The sequence below is a fragment of the Anabas testudineus genome, chromosome 21 (genome assembly GCF_900324465.2).
Source record: "Anabas testudineus chromosome 21, fAnaTes1.2, whole genome shotgun sequence".
In the NCBI taxonomy this organism is placed as follows: domain Eukaryota; kingdom Metazoa; phylum Chordata; class Actinopteri; order Anabantiformes; family Anabantidae; genus Anabas; species Anabas testudineus.
This window is the reverse complement of record NC_046629.1, coordinates 15,826,403-15,851,637: the sequence shown is the minus strand read 5'-3', so window position 1 is coordinate 15,851,637 and position 25,235 is coordinate 15,826,403. Positions and strand designations below refer to the sequence as shown.

Genomic DNA, 25,235 nt, shown 5'->3' with positions numbered 1-25,235 from the left:
TCTTGTGTAGCCGGGGTTTAACAGCACAGTAACAGGAATGTTTGGTTCATAATGCACTTATATCTGCTCCTGATAAGGGGACAACATTATTACATGAATCAATTAACATAATAAGGTTGGTTAAACAGCATCTACCATGAAAACTAGGAATAAAACACTGGCTAAATTGTTGAATAAACACATATTTGACCAGTTCTGTGACGTTAAATGGTTAAATGAAGTTAACGATATCTAATCCAATCGCATGAAATATTGCTCTTCAGATCACACACACACACACACACACATTAGCAGGAATGTTTTGTGTATCGTGAGTGGGAGTGGAGGTCAAACGTTATTATCAGGGACTGTGTTAATGTATTCTGCTCTCATAGAGGCTGACTCGAGCAGCTAACTGTTTAACAGTGGTTCAATTCATCCTGCTAGCAAAAGACGGCCACTGGCATTAAAAACGGGGGCTTTGACGCAACTGAAGTGACCATTTCAATGTTTTGAAGGGGGTCAGTCAACTTCCAGTCGTGACCAGTGTTTCCTTGAGAGGTTGCACATACATCACTTTGAAGGCTGGGTTCACTGAAAGTGCAATGATAAGAACAAATGTGGTAACAGCAGATGCAGGAGACTACTCTTGCAGTATCACACTAGTCCGCTAAGATTACATGACAAATGGTAAACATTCTTGGCGTGTACAGCTACTCATCGTAAGGGTAAAATGAGGATTTTGAGCACTTCTGAAAGCCTGGTTACACGAAACAATAGAGTCAGCCTTGTCCAATAGACCTGCTTATCTCTAGTGCAATACTGTACATGCCATTCCTTGTCTGCAATCTAGATTAAAAAAGACAAATTAAAAAAGGCATAATGGTCTTTATCTGGATTAATCACATTAAGGGACTAATTCAAATTTAAACATTATAATTAAAATGGTTAGTTGGAGGGAGAATGCACGAAAAGTGTGTCTGGATCATACACAAGATGTAGCACTAGTCTCAGTAACCAACCTTTCTTACATACTAACAACTTTGACAGTACAAATAAGTGAATCTGCACAATCTTTTTCTTTGCACAGCAGTGCAATGAAAAAGTCAGTGTTTAATGACAAATAGGAAATACCAAGAAGATAAGAATGACATTGGAGAACAAGAGAGAGACTAAGGAGATTACAGTTCTGATCCATGAAGCGAACACAGTGTCACTTTTAATACATTACTGGGAGGTTAACACAAAGCAGTCACTCTGACTCCCCTCTGCACGGTCACTCTTCGAACTTCATTCGCTGTTATTTTCATCTACTTTTCTATAATAAATCCCATCCATATTTCAGCACCAGAGTAATTAGACTAATCTTAAACTCTGATTAAACTATGAATCAATTGAATAATTAAAACATTTTCATACATTTCCATTTCCAAAAAGAGGAAATAAGAAGTGGCTTTCAAGGGGTTTCCTGTGAAGTGGATTTACTTACTCCTCCCGGTTTCCAGTAGCCCCAAAGGCCTTGTACAGTATGTAAGAGGTAAACATTAAAATATTCATGCATCAATTAAATCTGTAGAAATTAATCTAATAAATATGACCTGACAAAGCTATTACCAGCTCTTAAACACTAAGTTATTATGAGGATAAATCCTGCAGGGCTTTAGTGGCAATGCTGATTGCATGACTCCTTCTAATAACAATCTGTAGTGCGAGCCTGGAGAAGTACTACAAGTAACTTCTGCTTTGTGATGAATTTTAGAACGAGCAAGTTGTGAACTAACCATAAACATAAATAACCTAAACTCACGTGTTTGCTTCAGCCGCTCATTTTTGCACTCAGTGTGTTTTGTGTCATGTTTTTTTAAACATACCTCATGATACTTAAATCTATTAGTAGCATCACTGAGAAGGTGATGTTATCATAACGATACCAAAAAATGAAGTGCCAGATCAAATGTCTTGTAAGTATTTTGATTATTTAAATACATACAGTACACATATCCAGTCTTGACCACATGTATTTGGATGGTTGCACACGTTTGACTCACAACAACTGCATGCAGTGGTGGCACAAGTTTACACTGACGCAGCCGGCAGTTTATTAAGAGTTCCCAGCCAGGCATAATGGAAGGTAATATTTCTTCAGTAAATAACTTTCACCTTGTATTCAAACTAGGGTCAAATGTATTATTTTAAATGTTGCAGTCTGTGGTAGATTTTAAAGTCATTTGCATTATATGGAGTTACATTTTTAATATTTTGTTCATCAACACTTTTAAATGCAATGAAAATAAATTCACACTAAAGCGTAGTTATATAAATTAATTCCTATAACAATGTAGGTAAGAAATGAACATTTGCAACATTGCATTTGGGTTTAATGCATTATATTGTATATATATTTATTTTAGCTATGCCTAATACACTGGATATAGGCACAACATGCAGCATTATGCAGCAGTCCTCCTTCCAGCCTGCTCATATGTGAGTCCTGGAAAAATGTAGAGAACCACTCAGAGTCAGAGTTAAACAAGAGACTGGTTCCAAAGTCAGATTTCCACAGTTATCACTCACATGTTCATGTCAGAAATATATTTTCAATATGGAAAAGCCCGTAAAAGTGACTTGCACGTCCCGGGATGCAGTGTCTTGTCTGGGATCTACCGATGTGTAATTGCTCAGGGGCTCCCCCTAAACCCCAGATCCATCTTTACAGCTTACATTAGCATACATAATACTGCTTTGTGGACTCAAAGAGTCATGCCAATTGAAAAGCAATCATTTTCACAGCAGAGCACTGCCATCGTCACTTTAATTGAGTGTGAGGGTGCTTGCATGTGTACGTGCGTGGCTTTGTATCATAAGACAGGAGATAATTGCTTTTGCCGTACAACATAGCAATTTGTTGTTAATTCAATGATAGCACTTGATTGCTTTTGTCTAGTGGTGTCCCAGGGGCTGGCTTATGTATTTGTGCTGTTTGTCAGAAAACAGAAGGCGCAGACGATAACTACTGGCCACATCCCCTTAGACTGTCTGTGCTGTATCGGTTTCTGCACATACACACACACGGCACACAGGCAAACAAAAATAATTTGCGTTGTATGCTAAAAACAGGGGCCCCCGGGGGGGTTTATGAACTCATACAATAAAGTGAAGTATTGCACTTGATATAAATGTCCCACTGTGAAGTGACAATCAAACCCAATTATCTGATCTTGTCATTATCTGTGGATTGCTTTTGTTAAATTACAAAGCAGGAAAACAGAGACACGTTGTAGAGTCAAAGGGTGCTATGTGCACTCTTTGTGAATATCTCTACAAATACTCTTGATCCCTGTGTGCCATTATAGTCACAGTACGTGACTGAAGAGAAATAGATTCTAATTTAAAGCAGCAGTATTTAGCTATATAAATGGCGCAGATGTGGATATTACCATCGAGGAGACTTACTATTACGATAATGCCTGTAACCTCAACCTTTGATCTGACAATAATTCTAGCCTGGTCCCTATTAACACACCCTCACATGCACACACAGCTGATGGCCCCAACACGGTCTCTTTTTGGCCCAAATGGCCAAAAAAAAAAAAAAAAAAAAAAAAAAAAAAAACACCTTAATTAATAACTTTGATGAGCAATTAACATAACACAACAGTAATTTCCATACAAAGTGGACAAAGCAGATAGCTCTCTAATGAAGATCAGTGTTAGCGTGCTCGCTGGCTAATTTCTCTCCACGACAAGTGAAAGCCTGCAGGGACAAAGTGATTGAATCATGAGAATGTGTATTAATGGCAGTGGCTGGTAATTAGCCAAACAGAGAAAGAGGGCATTAATCTTGAAGCCGAGTCGCACACTTTTCCAGCAAACCTGGCAGAGCTTGCCAAATGTAAGCTCTGGGCTAGAAAGAGACTCAGGGTGCAGCAAGGTTAATCTGTGGGTATCCCAAATAAAGACTTGCATGTTTATTTTATACCTGTGGCTCATCAGTGAGTCTGTGGTATTGTAATTAAAAATATTCTATTAGTAGGAAATTCATTGAATTATTCAAAATGATATCAGCAATCTAAGGAGCCCACAACAACCTAATAGAAATGTGTAATCTGGATACAATATTGGATTTTATTGAATATACCCAATACAAATATACCCTACAGACTGGGCTGACACACAAAGACAAACCACCACAGCAGACACATGGAAATCCACAGTGCCAGAGACTGATCCCCTTGTCTGTGAAGAGGCGCTGACACTCACTGGCTCCGGGGTGTAACTACACTGCGGCTGGACGAGAAAAAGCACTCCACGCACCTGCTTCAGAAAAAAAACAAAAAAAGAGCAGTTTGTCTGATTTATTCCCAATGCAGGTTTTTGAACAAATGAAAATCTTGATTGCCTCTTTCATGTCTGACATGTGAGCTCTATAAGGTTATTCAGGTTCAGGCTGTTTCAACAAATACAGAAAATGAAAGGATAGGACTGGTCAAGCAGTTGGCCTCACTAAAAATCCCATGTTACATATCTAATAATCATATACAGGGGCCTACATATACTTTATTTTGCAATTTTTAAAAGGATATAGTAAAAACTGCAAATATAAACTAAATTAGGCTCAAATAAGGATGCAAATACATCCATTTAAAAGACTGTAATTTTACTTATGAACTGCATGAGCTTATACTGTATGTGTGTTCAGATCATTGATTGGGGAGATAAAGAAAAACTAAACAATGTAGAAATCAAGTATCTTTAGTATGTGTTTTAGCACAGGCATGCAGGAGTTTTAATTTTTATTGTTTCTTTACCTTCAGTTAGTTGATACTTTAGCTGATATTGAACTTTTTACTGCTTTTCTACATGGTTTAAAAGCTGCGTTGTGTTGTCACGCTGTCCCCTCTAGTGGACAGAGTGTCCACTAGAGGGCGCTACCTCTGGTTGAAGAAGCCGCAGCAATATCACATGATCATTGTTGCGCTAAGTTTGGATTTAGTTTGGGCTCCACGGCGGAGGAACACGGCGGGTTGGAGGTGCGTGAAGCGGGCCTACGTGCGCGGAGTTATAGCGGAAATGTGGTGATAATTTTCAAAGTAATGCACCACGGGAGTCAGAAAAACTAGCTCACATCTGTAGCGTTGTTTTTTATTTCGAAAACTTCAACCGGAAGTTTACTGTGTGCGATATTTCCATCTTAAACGATCAGCTAAAAGTAGCTGAAAGTACCAAAAAAACCGGAGTAATTTGTCGGTTTTCGTTACAGCCACGGTAAATATGAACAAGCATTTTAAAGACGCCGAGTCCGACGCAGCTGACGTGGTGGAGAAGCTTAAGCAGAAATATGTGGAAAGGAGGAAACAGGTTAGAGTTCAACGACAACTGATATGTTCATAGTGACACTGTTGTGATGCTAAAATGTGTTGGTGTCTAGGAACTTTAGGTACAACGTACTGCCTATAAACACCTGTAAACACATGGCATGTTTCACCAAACCTCAATAAAACAATCAACGAAACTCGCTACTGTATTTTATAACGAGTCAGTTCAACCTTTTTCTAAATAAAACGTATTGTTATTGTTTTGCTATTATAGTTTTGACCCGGAACAAGTGGTGTTATTGACATATGTCGATATACGCATGTCAGGAAAGCCAGTCTTTAGTGAAACAGTGTGGACTGTCATCCATCAAATTGTACTTTTCCCTAAAACAAGTTGTCATATTTTCCAGTTGAGACCCTCAGAAGACAACAACTCAGGAGCCAGTGATGGTATGTGAACCACACATGAGCCTGTAAAGTCTCCATTATCCACACCCACTCATATTTGAGCGAATGATCGCCTCCCTCTCACCTGCTGTACTGTATTTGCAGATCGCACAAAGTCATCTTATCTGTTTCTTTTAGAAGCAGTGCAAAGGCAAGTTTTGGCCCGCAGATCCAATCAAGCAAGCAAAGAGTTGAAATGCTACAGCAAAGCTTTACATGAGCTGTTCAAAGCAGTCACCAACCATCCTGACCAGTAAGTCTCATCAGGTCATGTCATCAGTTCAGTAAGCAAACCACTAAGCTATACGCGTTTGTGATTATATCTATTATATCTTTTCTAAGGTTTGGGAGTGATCATAGTCAACATGGCAGTAATGATGATCTGAGTGGGGAGTCTGTTGTTGTTCCACTTCAGGACTCTCAGATGCCATTTACAGAAACAGGTGCGTACGTGTGTTTGAGCAATATAACAGTCAACCAGTGTGAACTGTGAGGAGAAACATTAATTTAAAATTAATTGTTTCCTTTTCAGGCCCAAAAAGAAGTAGTTGAATTACACTGGGCAAATGCTTGCAATCTATTTACATACACATTTTTTTTATCAAAGTCTCTGTTGTTATTACAATCCCTGGGTTGTACTTTATCTGTATTTATCCAGATGTGACTCTGCCTTCCTGTCTGGATGGTAGCCCTGGATCCCATGAAACTGAGGCTGAAAGAGAGCTGCAGCAGGCTTGTCAACTCCCTGATTCATGCCGCTCCTCGTCCTTAATGCCACTAAAGGTCTACCAGGAGATGATGACCATCTACGAACAGCTAAAGGTGAGCTGGTAAACCACTGTCATGATAGTTTATCAGTTAATTCAGATGAGGAAAAGAACAGCCTGACAGAAAAGGTGATGTGTAAGATTCCGTGTTTGTTAATAGAGGACACGTACAGAGGTGTGTCCAGTATTACACACCACACAAGAACATTTTAATACAAGTTTGCCTTTGTATTTTAGTTGGGTTTATCCAATTCAGGGGATGAGTACGATGAAAGGTTAGAGTCAGAGGTTGTTGAGGGCATGTTGCATATTTATGATGTTTATATATTTCTCACTTGTTTTGTGTTTAGCATTAATCTGCCCAGGAACTGCAGCTGAAAAGTAGCATTGTGGCTAAATTAAATACCTAATTCTTTTTAAAATGTTAATTTAAGTATGTTGTCAATATATTAAGTGTTATAAAATTAACATCCATGTGTTTGTTTATATACAGGCAGAGCGACAAAGCCAGCAACAGTGGGAGAGGCAACTCTATGAGCGAGAAAAGAGACTGAAGCAGCAGGAGGAGGCTGTAGGGAGACTGGCCGGTCTGGAGGAGATGCTCCACACTCGAATTCTGGCTGTGGAGAAGGTAAGTCACAGGTGCACTGCATTCAGTTACATTGAACACAAGAGATGGATTTTAAACTGTATTTCTCTTACACCTTATTCCTTCTCCTTTCTCTCCTGTCCCCTTTGATCAAGTAACTCTGCATCTGAGTCATACAGCAGGTGATACACTTTAAAGAGTAATTTCACCAAACTGAAACTCTCTTGCTATGCTTATATTTTGGGGGGCGTGCATCTGTATGCATTATATTAAACTGCTCTTTTCTTGCCATGTATTGAGAGAATTTAGACATCACCTGGAGTAGTTTTTAATTCAGATGATGTCACTAGGTTGCTGTGTACAGAAGGTGTTGTTTGGTCAACCTGCTCCTCCAGATAAAAGCAGATACCATCTATATATGTGCACCTCCCAGACTGGAGCTATGGGAAGGAAGCAGAAATTTGGTGAAGTTGCCCTTTAATTATCTCTTAAAAGTCATTTCTCATGTTTCAGAGATGTCTTTAGAAACTTTTTGTAGTGTCAAAATCCAGCACACAATCTAATAATCAGATCAATCAAACTAATCAAAGTAACTCAATCTAATTTTTCCACTTGCCACAAAAGGACCTTAATTGCTGTGGCAGATGAATTCTTTTTTGTAATAATAATAGGAAACAAAATTGATTGGAATATGTACCACTGAAAAAAAGTTGCTTTGGTTTTCACACTTAACTATCGTTTGTGAATGTGTATGTCTGTGTCACCAGAAACACCAACAGGAGTTGAGTGAGCTGCAGGTTCTTCTGCAGGAGAGAAGCAAAGAGAACAAGAGGCTCAAATCCAGCTTTGATACCATCAAGGAGCTGAACGACAACATGAGGAAACAGGTTGCATATTTGTCTATTGACAGACAAACAATGGTTAATTACATTTTGTTAAACTTGGTATATAGTTAACTGTGAAACGGGGTTTCTTGTTGGCGTCTAAATTGATATTGCCACAAGACCAACCAAGAATAAACGTTTAAGGGGAAATTGAACTGAAAAAAGATATCAGTGTTATATGTAGTATATACATTGTTCTCTATCTACTGTGTCAAAAATTAACTAGTGCCTGACTATAATTTCCTTTTTTTTTTTTCCAAAAAGTGCATATTTGGTACATTATTGATGAAGTAAAAAACACAGTTAGTAACTTTGACCACATGAGGGCACTACAACATACTCTATTCCTCTTATATTTAAGTGATGTAGTATTATCGACTCTATGCTTGTTTTCTTGGATGAAGTGTCCACAGGGAACTTTGTGTGTTTTTGCTGGTGTTGAATAAAGTTCCTTTTACTTCAAAAGCAAAACCCAAAGGCACATTTTTAAATAAGGATGTAAACCAACTCATGGTCTTGCATAATAGGTTGACGTTGTCTGTTTTTAAATCAACAGCTCAGCCAGATCTGTGAACAGAATAAGAGGTTGGAGAGCCAGTACAAGAGGGTTCAGGCTCGACTTGAGAACCTACAGGTAACAACGCATTAATTAACTCACACATGGTAAGTCTCGGCTGTTTAATAAGGAAAGCCCAAAAGCCTGACAATCAGGCTTTAGTGCATGCATAGTGAATGCTATGTGAAGCCTTTCCACATTCAAAATAAATGAAAACTGTCCACTTTCCCAAAATGCCCAATTTCCAATATTTGGCTAAACGTTGAAAAATGTGAACTTATAAATGTATTCACTGGCTTATTCATTGTATTATCAGAGGAAGTACGACCACAGCACAGCATCAAGAGGCTGTCAAAAAGTGGGTGTCAAGAGCCCAGAGAGTATTAAACAATCCAAAAAAACTGCTCCTTCTGGAAAACCCAGCAACAAGGTATTTCAAAATCTGTGTGTTTGTTTTACTGTTACATGTACTTCAGATCTGTAGGATTTGCTTGAATTGAGGCTGCGTTACTTCATTTAACTTATCTATAAGTTTATTTATAACACACTCATTTGCATATATCCAACCTGAAAACAGTACAATACTCTCTCTCCACAAACCACACTCACCCTGCCAACTGGGAAGATAAATCATAGTTTGTGATTTTGTCATGTTATCATTACTGTTATGGATGAGGTGAATATTCTTGGCTCAATTTAGTTGCACTTGTCATTGAAGGAAGTTTTCTTTTGTGTTGAGGGAACATTTACTCAACCAACTTTAATTTCATTGCCATATCCCTTTTCACAGTTAATTAATACCTTTAGGCTCCCCTGTGAGATCACAGTCTTGCAATTTTCACACTTTTCTGAATACTCCTGTATGTCCGATGGCTAAACTTCAAATAGACATATATTTTTTAATTCCAGTCATGTTTCTTCAGGCTTGGCTTTTTTGCTGTTCAGTTTAAGAAAGTGAACCTGTCAGATCATGAAGGTCTTATCAAACTATAGCCACCATATTGTGACAAAGCCAGTTTCACATGACAGCTTTAGCAAAATGTTTTTTATACATCTTTGTCTTTACAACTTTAATTTCCTTAATTAGGGCATCATGAGTTCCACAACACTAAAGCTTTTGACCCTTCTATTGGACTGGGTACTTGATGGACAGGGGTTTTTGTCATCAGCAAGAAACGAAGTCAAAGGTGCAGAGCAGCGTGTGTCTCCGGAGGTTGGGCTCAACGAAAGATGTCTTAAGGTGACGTTTACACAGCAGCTTCACTCTGATCTTTGGATTTTTATAATTTTATTCCATCCCTCAGTTTTCTTTTAGGACCATAAAAAAAGTTTGATTTGGATCAAAGTTATGAGTTACTTCTGGTTCCTTAGGTACTGCCCTTATTAGCAGATGAGCTTCATCACACTGCTTGGTTAGAACCGGACCTCTTGCTGAATGTTCTTCGCCTCATTCACTCGGCTTTGACACACCTGGACAATGGCACACAGGTAAGAATAAGATTATTTCTATAGGTAAACTGGGGTCTTGTAGCAGCAATATATATAGTATAAAGAACACACAGTACATACAGGTTAGTGTAACAATACATTGTGCCGTCACTACTTTTAGCTTTTTGATTTAAACCAAGGAATTTCTATGTATTATGACTCTAGGCTAATGGTTGAAATTGCAACAATTCAAAAAGCCCAGTATGAATGATAATCTGGACACCTGACAGACTTTTCTTTTGTACCCCCAAAAAAATACAATAGTTCATTTGTTAGGGGAACTCAGCCTTCAGGAACTGGTGTGAGCTCCTTTTTCAGCAATAGCTTTGACCAGTGTCTCATTTGTCTAATTGGGTTTCCTTTATCTAGTTTTTCAATTTATATGTGAAAAAAGTCTGTATAGGTAGTAATAGTGGTGCTTGAAAGTTTTCAAACCTTTCGAATTTTTTATTTTTCTGTATAAATCATCATCAGCAATGGAGACAGAGAACATGGTCCATTGAAACTCAGTGTCCCCTAACTCCCTCGGGATCTGATTGAAGCTCTTCCACAGATGGGAGAAGACCCTTCTGTCAGAGAGTTCCCAACAGACCCCCACAATATGTTTAAAGTCTGTCTAGCATTCTCCTCTGCCAAGGGATCCAGCTCACCACCAGGTGGTGATCAGTTAATGGTTCAGCTCCTCTCTTCATCTCATTGGCGAAAATAAATATGATACATAATAAGTCGATCACCGACCTCCAACCTAGGGTGTTCTACATTGCCACATACACTGATGGGGATCCTTATGTTTGAACAAAGTGTTCGATATGGACAAACTGCGACTAGCACAGAAGTCTAATAACAAAACCCCACTAGGGCATTCCTCCCAATCACGGCCCTCCAGGCTGGGCACACCTTTAGACATAGGGTGAGGAGCATTGGAGGGACAGTATCTCTCAGCTGGCCTTGGAATGCCTCCGTGTCTAGGGGGAGGGAAGTCTGGGCATCCCTGGATGGATGTATAAATATGGCTCGAACCTGATCAGGACGTAGAATCAATCTTCATCCACCTCTCCTTGAGGCACTGTCAATCAAAAATAAATATACTTTCCAGCTGCATCCAGTGTACTATTTAATAGTTTATCTGAACTGTTAGAATATAACAACATAGAAATGTGAAATTATATTCTACAACCAAACCAAAACAGGATATCCCTGTTATAAGAAGGTTTTATAAGAAGGATTGGTCTTCAGGAGCCTCTTAAGGCCCCTGATAACAAATACGGGAAAATAGTGGTTTCATGGTAAAGGGGTGATGGGTAATAGGACAGTTTTGCACTAATGCTCAATCCTATTTGACCCCTTCATTTCAGCTCACTATACAACCTCTTCGATTGTGCATATGGTTATTCTCTAGCTTCTGCCATGTGCCAACTATCCACTTATTTTCAAGATACAGCCCTCTTTTTCAGCCTTGCTTCACAGATCTTGGCCACCTCATGTTTGCTTGTCAGGCCATGTCATATATGCTCAGGGCCATTCTTGATGTTCAACTGGAATCACATGCTGTTTTATTGTTGCAATATGGATTCACTTTTAGGACCAAAAGAACCACTATTGGTCCATAATGCATAAATTGAGAAAGGGAGACAAAGTCTGACAGTCCCTACGGAGCCATTGGAGTGTTTAGGGAGATGGAATAGTAGAAGCAGAGAGAGATGTAGTGAGTTTGAAAACCAAAAGCTCTTCATTGCTTTGAAAAACATAAATTTTGGATTGCTGCAGTAGTTTACTGCACTGATTTATTGGATCCATAAGTTATTTGGAGAAGTCAGAGAAGAAGCCTGCTGGCTCCCTGTCAGACTGACCTTGTATTTTTTAAACTGACTTTTGATGAAGATCATTGTAGGCATATCATTCCTATTTTCTGACAGTTATATAACAAAAGTAACTAAGTCCAGGCACAGTGATGTATTCTGTACAATAACCAGTGAGTGGTGTGTGTGTGTGTGTGTGTGTGTGTGTGTATTTTGCTCAGCATGTAGCACTATCAGCCACTCTGAGGCGAATAGGAGATGAAGTGTCAAAGCCCACAGCCCAGTCAGCGGACCTGTCCAAGTCCTGCAGTGAGGCGGCTGGACCCCTGAGGAACTGGCCTCTTTACCGGAGTCCCTGTCCCCACACACGTATCCTCTCCACACTCCTTATCCTCCGCACCGTCTTTCAAGGTATTAATTCTCAAACACATGTACTTTGAATTTTTTATTTTTTATTTTTTTGGAAAATCTAGATAGGTAATCCGTGACTGATAACTGTGTTGATTTTTTACTTTACATTTGTAAATTGCTTGTTTTGTTGTAACAACAGTCCAAACCCCAAAGATATTAAATTGATATTAATATTTGAACTGATAATAATACATAGCTCTATAACAAATCCTTACATTAGAGTAGCAGAAAACCGCAAATGTTTTTCACGTGACTAATCAGGCGACTAATAGTTCTGCTATTGTCTACAAAAATCTGTTATACTTAGGTAATACAAATGTATGCATTTAGCAATTTATGTATTACACCTCCATATTATTCTTTATTTTTTAATATTTTTATGTCACCATAGCAAGAAAGATGTGGTCTTATTTTCCACATGCAGCATGTTAAATCCCCACAAGGAGTGTGCTGATTTTCTGCAAGGCGTATTGAAAAACCACAGACTTATTTAATTTATCTACTGGTAGCATTACAGGCTGAATTTTAATATTTCACAGTAAAGCTGAAGGAACACATCTGACTTAAGGCAACTCTGATAACCGTTACAAATTATCTTAATAAGATCTAGACTTGGTTCATATTGGAAATGCTCAGTCTATGATACACAGTTTTATATAGAAAAAAAAATAGATATCTGAAGATAGATAAAAAGGAACAGGGGCATTTTTGGAAAACACCGTTGTAAAGAAAGGTCATGGAAACATATGTTATCTGGTTAATAAAATTCCGAAATTGTGCCTTTTATAAGCCACTTACTACTCAGATTACCGGTACACCAAAAACAAACTAAATTGATAATTCACAAGATGAGGTCTCCATCTCATCTGAAATAAAAGGAACCTCTGATAACAGAAAGTTGTAATATTCAATGGTTTAATTTAGTACAGTATTTAGGAGCCGCAAAATAAAAAAACAAAACCATGTGATTTTTGTTTCTACCTGCACATCTCTTGTAATTGTACTGTATGTATTAATGACACCTTGGGCATGATTTTGCAATAATTTATATGACCTTTTGTATCTTTTGTTTCTTGTCTTCTTTTTACCGGTACAGTACCAGTCAAAAGTAACTTTATAGTATTTTCTAAATTGTAGATTACTAGTAAAGACATCAAAATGTTAAATCATTACGTAATAATAAAATTTGTTACATAAAGAAAATATATTTCGTACATTAGATTCCACAAAGTGTTACTCTTGTCTTTTTGCTTCTTTACACACAATGTCTTAGCCAACACATGTTCCAACAGTGCTGAAGGAGTTCCCACATATGCTGAGCACTTGTTGGCTCATTTTCCTTTACTCTGTGGTCCTACTCATCCCAAACCATCGCAACTGGGTTTAGGTCTGGTGATTGTAGAGGCCACTTCATCACTCCTCTCATCAACTAGCCCTTATATAACCTGGAGCTGTGTTTTGGGTCATTGTTGTGTTGAAAAGAAAGTGGCGCCCCGCTGAGTGCAAATAGGATGACAGATTGTTGTGGTAGCCATAGTGGTTGTATGTGCTCTGGTTTTGGAGTAAATTCCCAATTGCACCCCTTTGTTTCATAGTGAGAACTGTGAAGACAACATCCCAAATAGTACTTTTGGGGTATAGGTAGATAGAAGGTAGTGCTACTTTTTACACAACTATATACAGTTGTTTCAATGCCAGTGTTTACTTTTTCAGTTCAGGCTTTGTTGTCAATGCCAGACTTTAAACCTGCCATCCTGGCGCCATAAGGTTTGTGAGCACTCTGTAGTTAAAACTCGAAGAGAGTGAGACATCTCTTTAGTAGCAACAACAGATTGAGAATCATATTTATATCATATTAATAACGCAGATTAATTAAAGTTCCATCCATCCACCTGCCTTTTTAAAGCTGTCTGTAGCAGGATCATGTTCATGCATTGGACAATTGTACTGTGTTTATACTGTTGCTCCACATTTGGTTTTACAGTGTCTTCATCCCCCAGCTCTGTTTCTGTTAATCTATCATAGCAACGTAGCCTCTCCGTACCCAGCATTGAAGTCGTTTTGATAATCACCTGATAGACCAACACTGTACACAGTGGAGTCTGCGAAAAATCTTCTAAACCCACTGAGTGAATATTGCAGACATTAATAAGAGCATGTTGGCATTACACACATTGCTATACCACTTTCACATGTCGACTAATCTGATGAAAAACAAATTTCAGATCTTTGCTTTTACCCACCGCCAATTTTTGCTCCCTAGCCTCCCACACTATAAATCATAGGGTACTCAGAGGATGCAGTCTCCATATTCTGACATGTTTTATAAAAATCTCCTCTGAACTGACCTCCCATCTGTTCATAATGCTCAAGGACTCTCGCAGTATGTCTCTATATCGGCTACATTTTTTCAATCTGCTTACCACGTTTGCTTTCTTCCATTGTTTCGATTGATGTAAAACCAGATTGACTTTAATGAAGAGATGTTTCTTCCCCCTCATATTTGCTGGGATTTAATACATAATAGGTACCATTCTTAGACAGAGCTAACCAGACTCAGCCAAAAATAAAAAAGAAAGCCTTTATCCAATGTCAGGTTGTATAAATCCAGTGTTTGGACATTTGAAGCGTATTTTCTTAGAACTTGAAAAATTCTCTGAAATATTACATATCGGAGGACACTGATCAAATGTTAAAGCTCAGGATTGAGGGGTTTTGGACTTAAAATGTGGACTGCAGAGGAATGGCAGAAAATATATTGAAAGTATGTTGGTGTAGTGTGAGAGGAAAAGCTGGGAAAAGCTAGCTGGGAGAGAACTTTTCTGTTTCTGAACAGGTAAAATGTCTGTAAGAATATACTGTAATAAAAAGTAGTAAGAGATTTTGTTCTAGATTTGATTTAAATACAAAATTCTATTAGTATTGCTATCCAAGCACTTGTTAAAAAACACAAATGTGTTAAGACTAAAGACAGTTTAAAACTGAAAACAATATTTTTTAATGTACTGTTTACATATGTGTCTCTCTCTGCAGCTGATGTAGTGGCCCAGGCTCTGGACAGCCTCCATACTGAGCTAATGTCTGTGGAGAGCCGAGGCCTTTTCATTCTTTACGGTGGGGTGCGTGCAGTACTGTTGGTGTTACGGGCTGGCCGTGGTGGTCTGCACAAACCTATAGATATCCTGATGCAGCTCACCGAACAGTCACGTAAGTAGGCATCCTTCACAGATCACAGTGGTTAGAAGCCATCACCCTTATGTAACCATGACACTACGTCTGGGGTGATGAGTTTTCACAAGTTTTCACATCAATTTATTATCTAAATTTGTTTTGAAAGTACAAATTATTGGATTATCTCTATTAATAATTATAGCCGATACTATAGCTGCTAGCAGAATTGTATTGAAGCTTTTTCTATTATCATTCACAAAGGGAACCCCTGGACCGCTTCAAGAGGGGAAAGATGAGAGTCAGTTAATTAAGATATGGCTGCCTCTAAAATTAGGCAACGAGAAAAATGAAAACCGTTGTAAGAAATCTGAGCCTGTTTTCTAGTTTCATAACTTTTCTTTTAATTAATTTGTCATTATGTGGAAAAAATGGGATAAGCTGATAAGATGAGATAGGCTGCTGAAGTGAAGGTGCTGTAAAGAGGTGCACTTCAGCGCGTTGCTGAAGATCCACAATAATTAGGCCTAGGCACATAAGTGGCTAATAGTATTTAATGTGATAACTTTGGTCAGGATAAACACATCAAGGACCTTTAGTAATAATCCCTTACGTACTAGTAAATTGAGAAAAGCATGCAGTTTAAGCATTTTAAAGGTCTAACAGGAAATTAAAAGCAAAACAAAAACAAAGTCAACCAATGTCTGTCTAAATTAGAAATATTCAGCTTTGTCTGAGCTGCAACAGCAGCTGACTTCTCAACTTAAGATTCACTATTATGATTCGTTCACTTTGCCTTGGAAATCATCTGTGATTGACATAGCCTTGAAAGCGGTTGCGGTCACTCTTCAAGCCCAGATTTATTGACTGTTTTTGCCATCACTATGTGCTTTGATTTAAGACAGCTCCTTCTGCAGTATCATGTCATCTCTGCATAAAAACCACATGTGAACAGTAACTGTCTGAGCTCACAAAAATGATAAGCACTGGTCAAGCAACAGATTTTGAGGTTGTGGGCATAAGGCATTGGACCTCCACCACCTCCTGGCTCTTGTATAGAAAGACGAAAGTCTTCATGACAGAAGACAAGCAAGAGAGAACAGCTGCAGTGTGTTTTCATGGAATCGCGAGTTCGGCAGGGTTATGAGCCGTATCATTTAAGACTGCTGTATGCTAATACACACCAGAGCCATAAGCCAGAGGCGACCAGGGACGTAGCTTTGTGTGCGCACCCTGTGTGTTTCATAGGGGCTGCAATTCTAGTCAGACTCACTAATTGTGTTTTACAAGCAGTAATGAGGGGAGACGGGAACAGGGTGAGGAAGAGGAGGGAGAACTTTACACCTGAAGGTTGCTCATAAAACGAAAGGAAAAAAAAAAGTTCAACACTTGCACGCAGGAAATCCATGGTCCAACTGCAACAACTTGAATGGACTACTCTGTGTGGTGTTCAGCTACACACTGCCACCAGTTACACAACTCGCCTCGAGATCACAAAATATGGTTGGCCATCTCAGCATACATGAAGTGACAGTGTGTTACCGGATTTGACGGATGTCTAGTAAACAGTGGGCACATTAACTACCTAAAACCATTCTATAGTGGATTCTACTTCTACGGTCACATATGGACATACTTTCTGCGTATGTTTGCATTCTTTCCATGTCGCTGCAGTGTTTATGTGTTTTTAATTGTGTTTCAGACCCAAATAAATCACTTCAGACAAGTACTTTGTACCCATATTCCCTAATATGATGTCTTTTACAACACATACATTGTCCAATGTCAAATTCATGAGGGATGTGTCTGTCTTTCTGTGTTGATCTCTGTCTGTGTCCATATAGGCACATACAGTATGTGTTTCATGTAGCACACATTCAAAAGGTAAAGACCCATTAGAAGACTGGGCACTTTGTTAGTCTCTTGGTCTTTCTCATTTTCTCCTTTATAGATGTTCACTAATCAGGAATGTTTCATTTTCTTCTTAAAATATGTGAAATATATAGAAATAATTCAAGTTCATATCAGTAACGTTAATTATATGTAGGAGTTTTCTAATCTTGAGAGGAAGTAATTTCATTCCCTGAAAAAGACTGACCAAACTATCCTTTCCTGCTTCATCCTTCTCAAATGATCAGATTCTTCCCATCTTATCCTTTCTTATCTGAACCTGATCCTTTTCTTCCCCATCCAATCTCCTGCTGTGATTTGATGCCAGCAGAAGTTCTGTACCAGCCAAAAAAAAGTCCCTCTCTGGCTCACATTGTATTCCCTCACCCTTGTATGTGGTTCAAGACAGAGAGTTTACTTTTTTGAAGGAGCAGGAATGTGGCTTTAGCAGAAACAAATGTTTATATACTAGGAACCGACAAATGTTAGGACTTCATAAGGTCGACATTTGCTGTTATTAATTTTAAAAATGTGCTGCTTTCCTTTTTCCGTTTCATCTCCCTGTGTGTGAGCCTTTAGTTTGATGAAGGGAAGGTCAGAGTTAACAGTGACAATATGGAAGCTCTTCCAAGTACAAGCTTCAGAGAATTGTCCTGACCAGCATCTGTGTCCCAATCTTACTCAGTTTGATCATTCAAATGTTTTTATGGTTTGTTTGCGTGGACATGTAGTTTTCATTTATATGCAAATCTAAAAAGTATGGCTAAATGAAATGTGTTGTTCGTCAGAGACATTGTTTTGATAATAATCTGGTGTTCTTTGCTCTGCTTTTCTTTGTGTGCTTGTAGGCTACCTAAATCACTTTCTGGACGCATGTAGTTGTGAGGAGTTTTTCCGAACGACCTCCCAGCTTCTTAAAAACTCTCGCCTGGAGCTCCCATCACTGGAGAAGCTCTCTATGCTTCTGCAGAAGCTCTCCAGCATCAGGTAGACATGGTGATCTCACACTAAAGAAGGTTTAATATTTCTGATCACGGGTAGTAAGTAACTGCATGTTCACACATATACAATCATCCATATGTGCACACACGTATGTGCAGCAAATTCTAAATCCGAGTGCAAACTCGGCATAGAGTGATGTTGAGAGGAAACAGATTACTGTAAACCACTTGGGTAATGATTTTTATTCAATTTCCTGTTTATTAGAGTGGTTCCTGAACTTTATTTGGCTTGTAACATCTTGATTAAAGCAATGTCTACTTTTGACACAACATCAGTGGTTCAGGACGCCTAAAAATCAGATAAACTAAATCATGTTTCATGTTTTGTTTCCCTGATATTTTTAAGTAAAAGAATAAGAAAATGGAGGTAAAATTATTGAGTAAAGAAACTAGACTCTAATCGAGGGTCTGCAGTATGCCTGCAGGGTCTTAAGACGTACTAACCGAAACATTAGGGAGTCCAGGTTTTTGGTCTTTTTCATTTTGAACATAAACGGATGTAGAAAATGTCAGGGTTTCACCTAAATAATTAGCATTCATTATCTGAGAACCATTAATGTCTGCCCCAGATGTTTTACCAACCAACATTTTTAAAGAAGAAGTAAAACCTTGAAGCAGATGATGGCACTAGAGAAAAGGTTAAATGATTCCTGAAGGTTTATTACCTTAGGAACTTGAATATCTGTAGCACAATTCTTTGAAGCCCATATAATAGCTGCTAAGATCGCAAATGTCAATCTCATGTTGGTTCTCTGAGACAGTCAAGAAATCAGGCCAGTAAAACTCATCCCCTAGGGTTCATGAATGTCTATACAAAATTCCATAGCAATCCATCAAATAGTAGTTGAGATATTTCAGTCTGGATCAAAGTGGTGGACTGACCGACTGCCAGGCGTCGTCATCCAAGCAGGCTAACAGTAAAGATTACAAAGACACCTGAATACAATTGTGTTTAGCATTATTTTTTTTGGTTTCCTGCTCTGTTCATCATCTCATGACCGACCGATCAAGACTTCTTCTTGTAAACCCATATGAGGTCAGGCACTGGTCTATTAGGCAAGTTGAAACCACACGTAAGCACTGCGGATGATTTTCAAGGTCATGTTTGGTAATTTTGTTGCAGAATTCATTTGATCTTCTCGATTGTGCTAAGTGTATTAGCTTGACATCGTGTTTTTCCTGAACCCTGGTGTAGTACGGACTCTTGAGAATATGTTTCTCTTAAAAATTTAGCTTGATATGCAATTGTTTTGTTTTTCTTGTATGTTGTCCAGGAAGAATCGTCGTCTGTTTGAGCTGTCCTCGCTCCACCTCCAGATACAAGAGCTTTATCACAGAAGTGACCTCAAGCACACATTCCTCTGCATCAACCTCAGGTCCATCCTACACAACCTCAGATAACAAACACACAGACATTCTCTTACTTGAGCTGGATTCTTCAAAAACTCCCAGTTAAGATGCAAATGTATTTCACTGCATAAGCACCGTGTAAACTATTTTAGGGCTTCATCATATTCTACCTCAGACAGCATATGCATACACACATTATTTATACAGTTTTGTTTTTGAAGTTCTTTTGCCTGTCAGAAATCCTTTTTTTATGTTTGTTTGTTTTTTGCACTTTGTGGCCCCTCTGGTTTTGTGTTTCGCAAGGCTAATCTGATGTTTTATCTTTTTGTGTGATGAAAAACCCTTTATTAAATGACTGTCATGCTTGCCAGTGGCCTTAATGGGTGTCTCATGTGCTCACAGGAAGAGGGGCTGCGACTGTGAAGCTTTTAATGGCAATAAACAAAAAACGAACTGAAGAACATTAAGTCCGGGCTGCATATGATATGCCGAAATCCATATGTTTTGTATAAACTTATTTGTTTGTTCCAGTGCATGGGTGGGTAATGGTCTCAGTATGGGACTTGCTGGTGGTGTTGGTTGATGGACAGGTTTGGAGGGACTGGAACAATTACAACTCATATTTAAGATGTACTTGTTGACAACCACTCGGAAGTGCTTGGTTGAGTTGGATTTAATCTTGGAATACCCAACTTTTAAGAACCCCACAGCATCTGAATTCTTACATTAGCTGCACTTTAATTCATATGTAAAAACTTTTTTTTGATTCAAAGCTGGAACACTTGACAAAAGAATTTGTTGGATGTTGTGTCCTTGTTCCCACACAATATAGTTCTTTTACAATATTGTCGACATTCGTCCTTAAAGGATAGGTTGACTTTTAACTACTGAGTAGTGCATATAAAAGAAGTAGTATTAAATGAGATTCATGTATAATGCTAATTATGTTCATCAGAGAAAGCCCTAAAACAATACTTTCACAAGTTTCAGTTGAGACTGAAGGAACAACAAGGTATTCTGCACTGGTTATTCTTAGTTATACACTGTTATGTTTGATTTTGCAAGTCGTTTTTGGATGAATCAATGAGTTGCTTAGTACATAAAATGCCTGAAAATAATGAAAGCGGGCGGCATTAAATAATAAACAGTGGCTGCACAGTTCCAGGCAACAGTTGTGTTCACTGGAATAGTGTGATACTATTTAACATGGAAGCTTCAAACAACCTGTTGGAGAAGTCATTCAAGAACAATGAAGTTTGAAATGAAAAACAAATGCAACCTGTTTTAGATGTTTGAGTTGACGTATTTCCTTGAGTAATCACAAAGAAACAGTTAGCATCTGCACTTAGTATTGCACCAATAGTCCCATTAGTGGGAAAACTACATGTGGTAGTATTGTAGTGAAATATAAAAATGAGCATTGTATATGCAGACTACCTTGGACAGTATCAGATATAGGAATTGAATGAATGGAAGTCATTGTGCATCCTTTAAACAATCTTAGTGGCTACTATACTGTATATTCAGTAGATTTACTTACTTGCTTTGTGTATTTTAAAAGTTTTTTTTTTGTTTTTTTTTAACTGTGAGGCTTTATGATGCACAAGTTTCCTACGCTGAACTGGACCAGACTGTAACTTATAGTTTAGCCCATTAAATGGGAAGGAATGTTACCACACCTAATTACTTTGGTTTCTAACCACTTCTGTTATTATGTGGCAGGCACCAGAACACATGCAAGAACAATGGTAAAAGTTCTGTTTATGCTGTACACAAAATTACTGGAAAACAATTTATTTTAATGCCCCTTTAAAAAAAATGCCATACAGTAAATAAGTAGCATAATTTGAATGTCCTCTGGGAGTGAATTTAAATTACCAAGACATAGGAAGTAAACCCTCCTCCAACCTAACAAGCAAATCACCTTGATTAAGGCATTACTTACCCGTAATTATTTACTTGTTTACTTTTTTGCTAGCTCATCAACTGTAAACAGCCACGATCAGAGGAGATTATGTTAGAGATAGAAGAGGCAGTTTCACTGAGGAGCAGAGTATTTACATTTCTTTTTAACTGTGGCTGTATTTGCTTGCATCTGGATGATATCAACTGGAAACAACAGGCTTTAGGATGCACAATGAAAGACGCACTGTAGATGTCTGTAGAAATCGCTCTTCACAAAGCCACTCAGCTAACGCGCACAAGCCCTGAACGCTGACCTTCATTTCTGCTTTAACCAGAAGATTTACAAATGTTTTGTGTGACGTGTTGCATCACTTCAATGCAGATGCAGTGTGGTTCATAAAATCACTGTCAACATTATATTATCATCAGCGCTTTCTTCAGCATCCATGTCTTCTGCCGTAGCACATGTCAACTCATGATAAAATCGTGTGAAGCCGCTCGTCACATAAACTCATCTGTAATTTGGAGTTTGGAGCAAAGTGGCGATGCATGACAGCTTGTCTAAGAGTTGAATCATTTACTGGCTTAACAAATGAATGTACTAATGTTATATTAGTGATGGAGCCATATTGTAATCAGCACTTCAGTTTAAGGCACACAGTAGGTGTAAAGCAGTTTTTATCCTATGCAGGCCTGAAATGTGGCTGTAAAATGTGTGAAGTTTTCTCCATTATGGAGATAACTGTGGTCAGTTTTAACTCATGTTGGTTTCAGCAGTGATGAGTCTGAGTTTGAATAAACATGTTGCAGGTTGTGTAGAAAGAGAGGCACGTTTTCACTAACATAGAGCTCGTTTAAACCTGTCTTAAAGAGCGTGTAAATGTGACATGGACGCAGTATATGTGTGCAAAAACAGGACTGGAACGCTCTGAGCATATGGATGGATAGTGGTGAGCTGGGGATTACAGTTTTTGTAGATAGTTTTTTTTTTTTTCTTCACATTGGAATTTATTGTAGCTGACATGAATTTGAGTTGAAGGAATCTACAAACTCCTTACAGCTGCCTCTCAAGCCTAAAGGGGACAAGTGTTTGACACTGAAATAGCTTTTCTCTTTAACAAGGCCTTATTGCCTATATGCCTACTCCAGCAGCTGTCAAAGGCTGATTTATTTACTTTCATGATTTCGGTTAGGTCTGGTCTGCGCTGCAGTCAGCACAGCGGTGTCTGGTCGAGTGTTCCCTAACACGCTTAAGTCTGCCAGCCTGCCCTGCACAGCATCACGCTCGAAGCTTTATACGCGGATCTTGATTTATGTTCAAGTTTTTTTTTCTCAGCAGAATTTAGAAAATTACTCTAAAGAGTCGCCCTGTTATGGTCTGGCTGGTAAACCTCATTAAAATGTTATTTGGTGGGTCGGAGGAGGCAGGCAGGAGGAAACATTAGTGGTTCCACTTCAGTACAACCATAAAGTGAAGTCAATCAGCAAGTTGATGTGGAGGACCACCAAATGTATATTGTTTCCACCGGCCGCAATATGCATAAATATGCAATTTGAGTAATGAAATAAGCAGATGTACTGTAGCTTGTGGTAATATACCTGGTTGTGAATTAGGCACTGTTTGAACAGTGGGGGTGGAGTGTCAGCTTTCCATAATCCACATTGTTTTAATTCTCCTCCTTTTTATTTCTATTGTTACTATTCTCTATAATTAGCATTATATGATTCAGATTACATTTATCAATCCTAAGATTTCTCTATATGTACTGTATGTAACTCATCTATGTCGGAACTTGTCCCCAATGTCTGTTTTACTACCTACTTATTAAGGGTTTATTGTTTGTAATCGCAGCAAATAATTATAGATGATGATGTGTGCAGAGGTTTTTTTTTTTCCATTCCATGAAATAAAATTTTTAGCAAGGTTTTTAAAATGCTTGGATTGTGAAATACTTGAGAACCTCAACTTGTACATTATTTAGTTCATGTTAGATTTACCTGTAGTTCTGGGTTTTTTTAAAACACATTTATGATACTGTTACTGAATTTCGAGATATTGTTGTTGAAAGAAAATGTTCAGGATTTTGTGAAATACACTGTTTTTCAACTGTTATGTTTCATTTGATCGAACCAAAAAAAAACAACTTATGTCGTTCAAGTACAAGAGTCAGCAAGCAATTAGGTTAGCTTATCATAAAAACTGGGAACATAGGAAACAGCTAGCCTGTCTCTGTCCAAAGTTCAGAAATCACCAACAAACACCTCTAAAGCTCACCAGTTTATTTGACGCCATTTGTTACATGTGCATGAAACCAAAAAGTGAAAAGGACCATTTAAGATGAATCTGCTCAGCACAGGAAATAATCAGATGAACTGTCCATAAATTAAATTAAAAAATGACTGCAGGACTAAATCAGGTGCAGTAATAACACTGTATTTTTGAACATCCATCATTTAAACTATTTGTCCATTTAGGGGTTTCACGAGTGCTAGAGCATATTTCAGCTGCCATCATCACATGCTTACTCCACACAGAAAGCCACCAGGCCGACCCATGGAGTCGAACCCCGGTCCTTCTTGCTGGGAAGTGACAGTGCTAACAAATTGACTAATGTGTGTGTGAGTATTTCAGTTACTTTTTCTTATAGCGCAGTAGTGAAAGCAATTAAATGACTAAGAGGGCAAACGCAGTTCAACCTGCTCTCCAGACAGTTCTGATCCAAACAAGCCACTGAAAACACACCTGACTGAGGTCTGGGGACTACTTGTACTCCAGCTCTTTGATGTGTTTGCTCGTGACTGACGGGGATGAGTGTGTGCATGCAGTTGTTGTATTGGGGAGTAAAGGTGTTGCTGACTGGCAGAGGTTTAATTAGTCTGGTTGGCACTCCTTGCCCTGAAGAGGCTCTGTATAGCTTCATCCTCTTCATTTCAAGTCAAGCCAAGCGCTGAAGACACATAAACAGACCCTAAAGATACATCAGTGATTGTGTAGCTACTACGTGTGTGTGTGTGTATTATTAGACTAAAAGGCTCTTCAAGTGGAATGGATTATTTGTGGGCAATTCTAAAAGTTTGAAACATGATGAGAGAAAGGCCTCAGTGCTGCACTGATGCCCCACAGCAGCATCACTGGCATTGTTATAGCTACACAGATCTAGTATAAACCAGATTTAAGATCCCCAGCCAGCACATCCACACCTAACAGTTGAGCTAAGGCTTTGGGAATCTTGGCACATATACACACCTACACACACCGAAGGCCTGATGATAGAGCAGACGTGACAGCAGTAGTAGCTGATGTCCTGCTAGTGCAGAAAAAAAAATGAGTTGGTGCAGCATGAGCATTTATTTAAGTGTAAATATAAGATTTTCTCCAGTTAACGGCTATTGACAACGCTGTGTGTCAGTGTTGTTCAGTAAACTTATTGGTTACTAATCTGATGCAGATTTGTAGTAATTCAGTGTATTTGTCATTGTTTGGTAACAGTAGGAAAAATGTTTTTTATTTCTAAAGTTTCATACAAGTACTATAAATGTATAAAATAGGGGGAAAGAAGTGGCATAAGTGGTTTGGCTCCTTGACTTGTAGTAGCAAGCCAGTGGAAGAGATGAAAGTGCATTTGAGGGCAGGAACAAATACCTGAATTAAGTTGTGGTCTACTAATTCTGTCTATCCTCTTTTT

At 38.5% G+C, this 25,235-nt stretch overlaps 1 protein-coding gene across 3 annotated transcripts; it reads left to right on the top strand.

Annotated features, from left to right (window-relative positions):
• Positions 1-5,167: 5,167 nt before the first annotated feature.
• LOC113173841 (coiled-coil domain-containing protein 138) lies at positions 5,168-23,553 on the top strand. Of its 3 annotated transcripts, none has more exons than XM_026377430.1 (15): positions 5,168-5,337; positions 5,705-5,744; positions 5,883-5,994; positions 6,084-6,184; positions 6,400-6,563; positions 7,002-7,139; positions 7,865-7,984; positions 8,538-8,615; positions 8,854-8,967; positions 9,625-9,777; positions 9,909-10,025; positions 12,046-12,235; positions 15,269-15,442; positions 18,142-18,280; positions 19,569-23,553. In XM_026377430.1, exons 1-15 carry the CDS (start codon positions 5,251-5,253, stop codon positions 19,693-19,695), a joined length of 1,854 nt encoding a protein of 617 aa, XP_026233215.1. In that variant the 5' UTR covers positions 5,168-5,250; the 3' UTR covers positions 19,696-23,553. The 3 variants fall into 3 exon arrangements, with proteins under 3 accessions (XP_026233215.1, XP_026233214.1, XP_026233213.1); XM_026377429.1 differs by having other exon boundaries at positions 5,880-5,994; XM_026377428.1 differs by having other exon boundaries at positions 5,847-5,994.
• Positions 23,554-25,235: the final 1,682 nt, after the last annotated feature.

What these genes read in the sequence shown, in the direction of transcription:
- LOC113173841 (XM_026377428.1), top strand. Translation starts at nt 5,251, where the DNA reads ATGAACAAGCATTTTAAAGACGCCGAGTCCGACGCAGCTGACGTGGTG. An exon ending in CTGGAAAACCCAGCAACAAG is followed by an intron (nt 8,968 to 9,624) that starts GTATTTCAAAAT and finishes TTCCTTAATTAG; the next exon opens with GGCATCATGAGTTCCACAAC. An exon ending in CAGAAGCTCTCCAGCATCAG is followed by an intron (nt 18,281 to 19,568) that starts GTAGACATGGTG and finishes TATGTTGTCCAG; the next exon opens with GAAGAATCGTCGTCTGTTTG.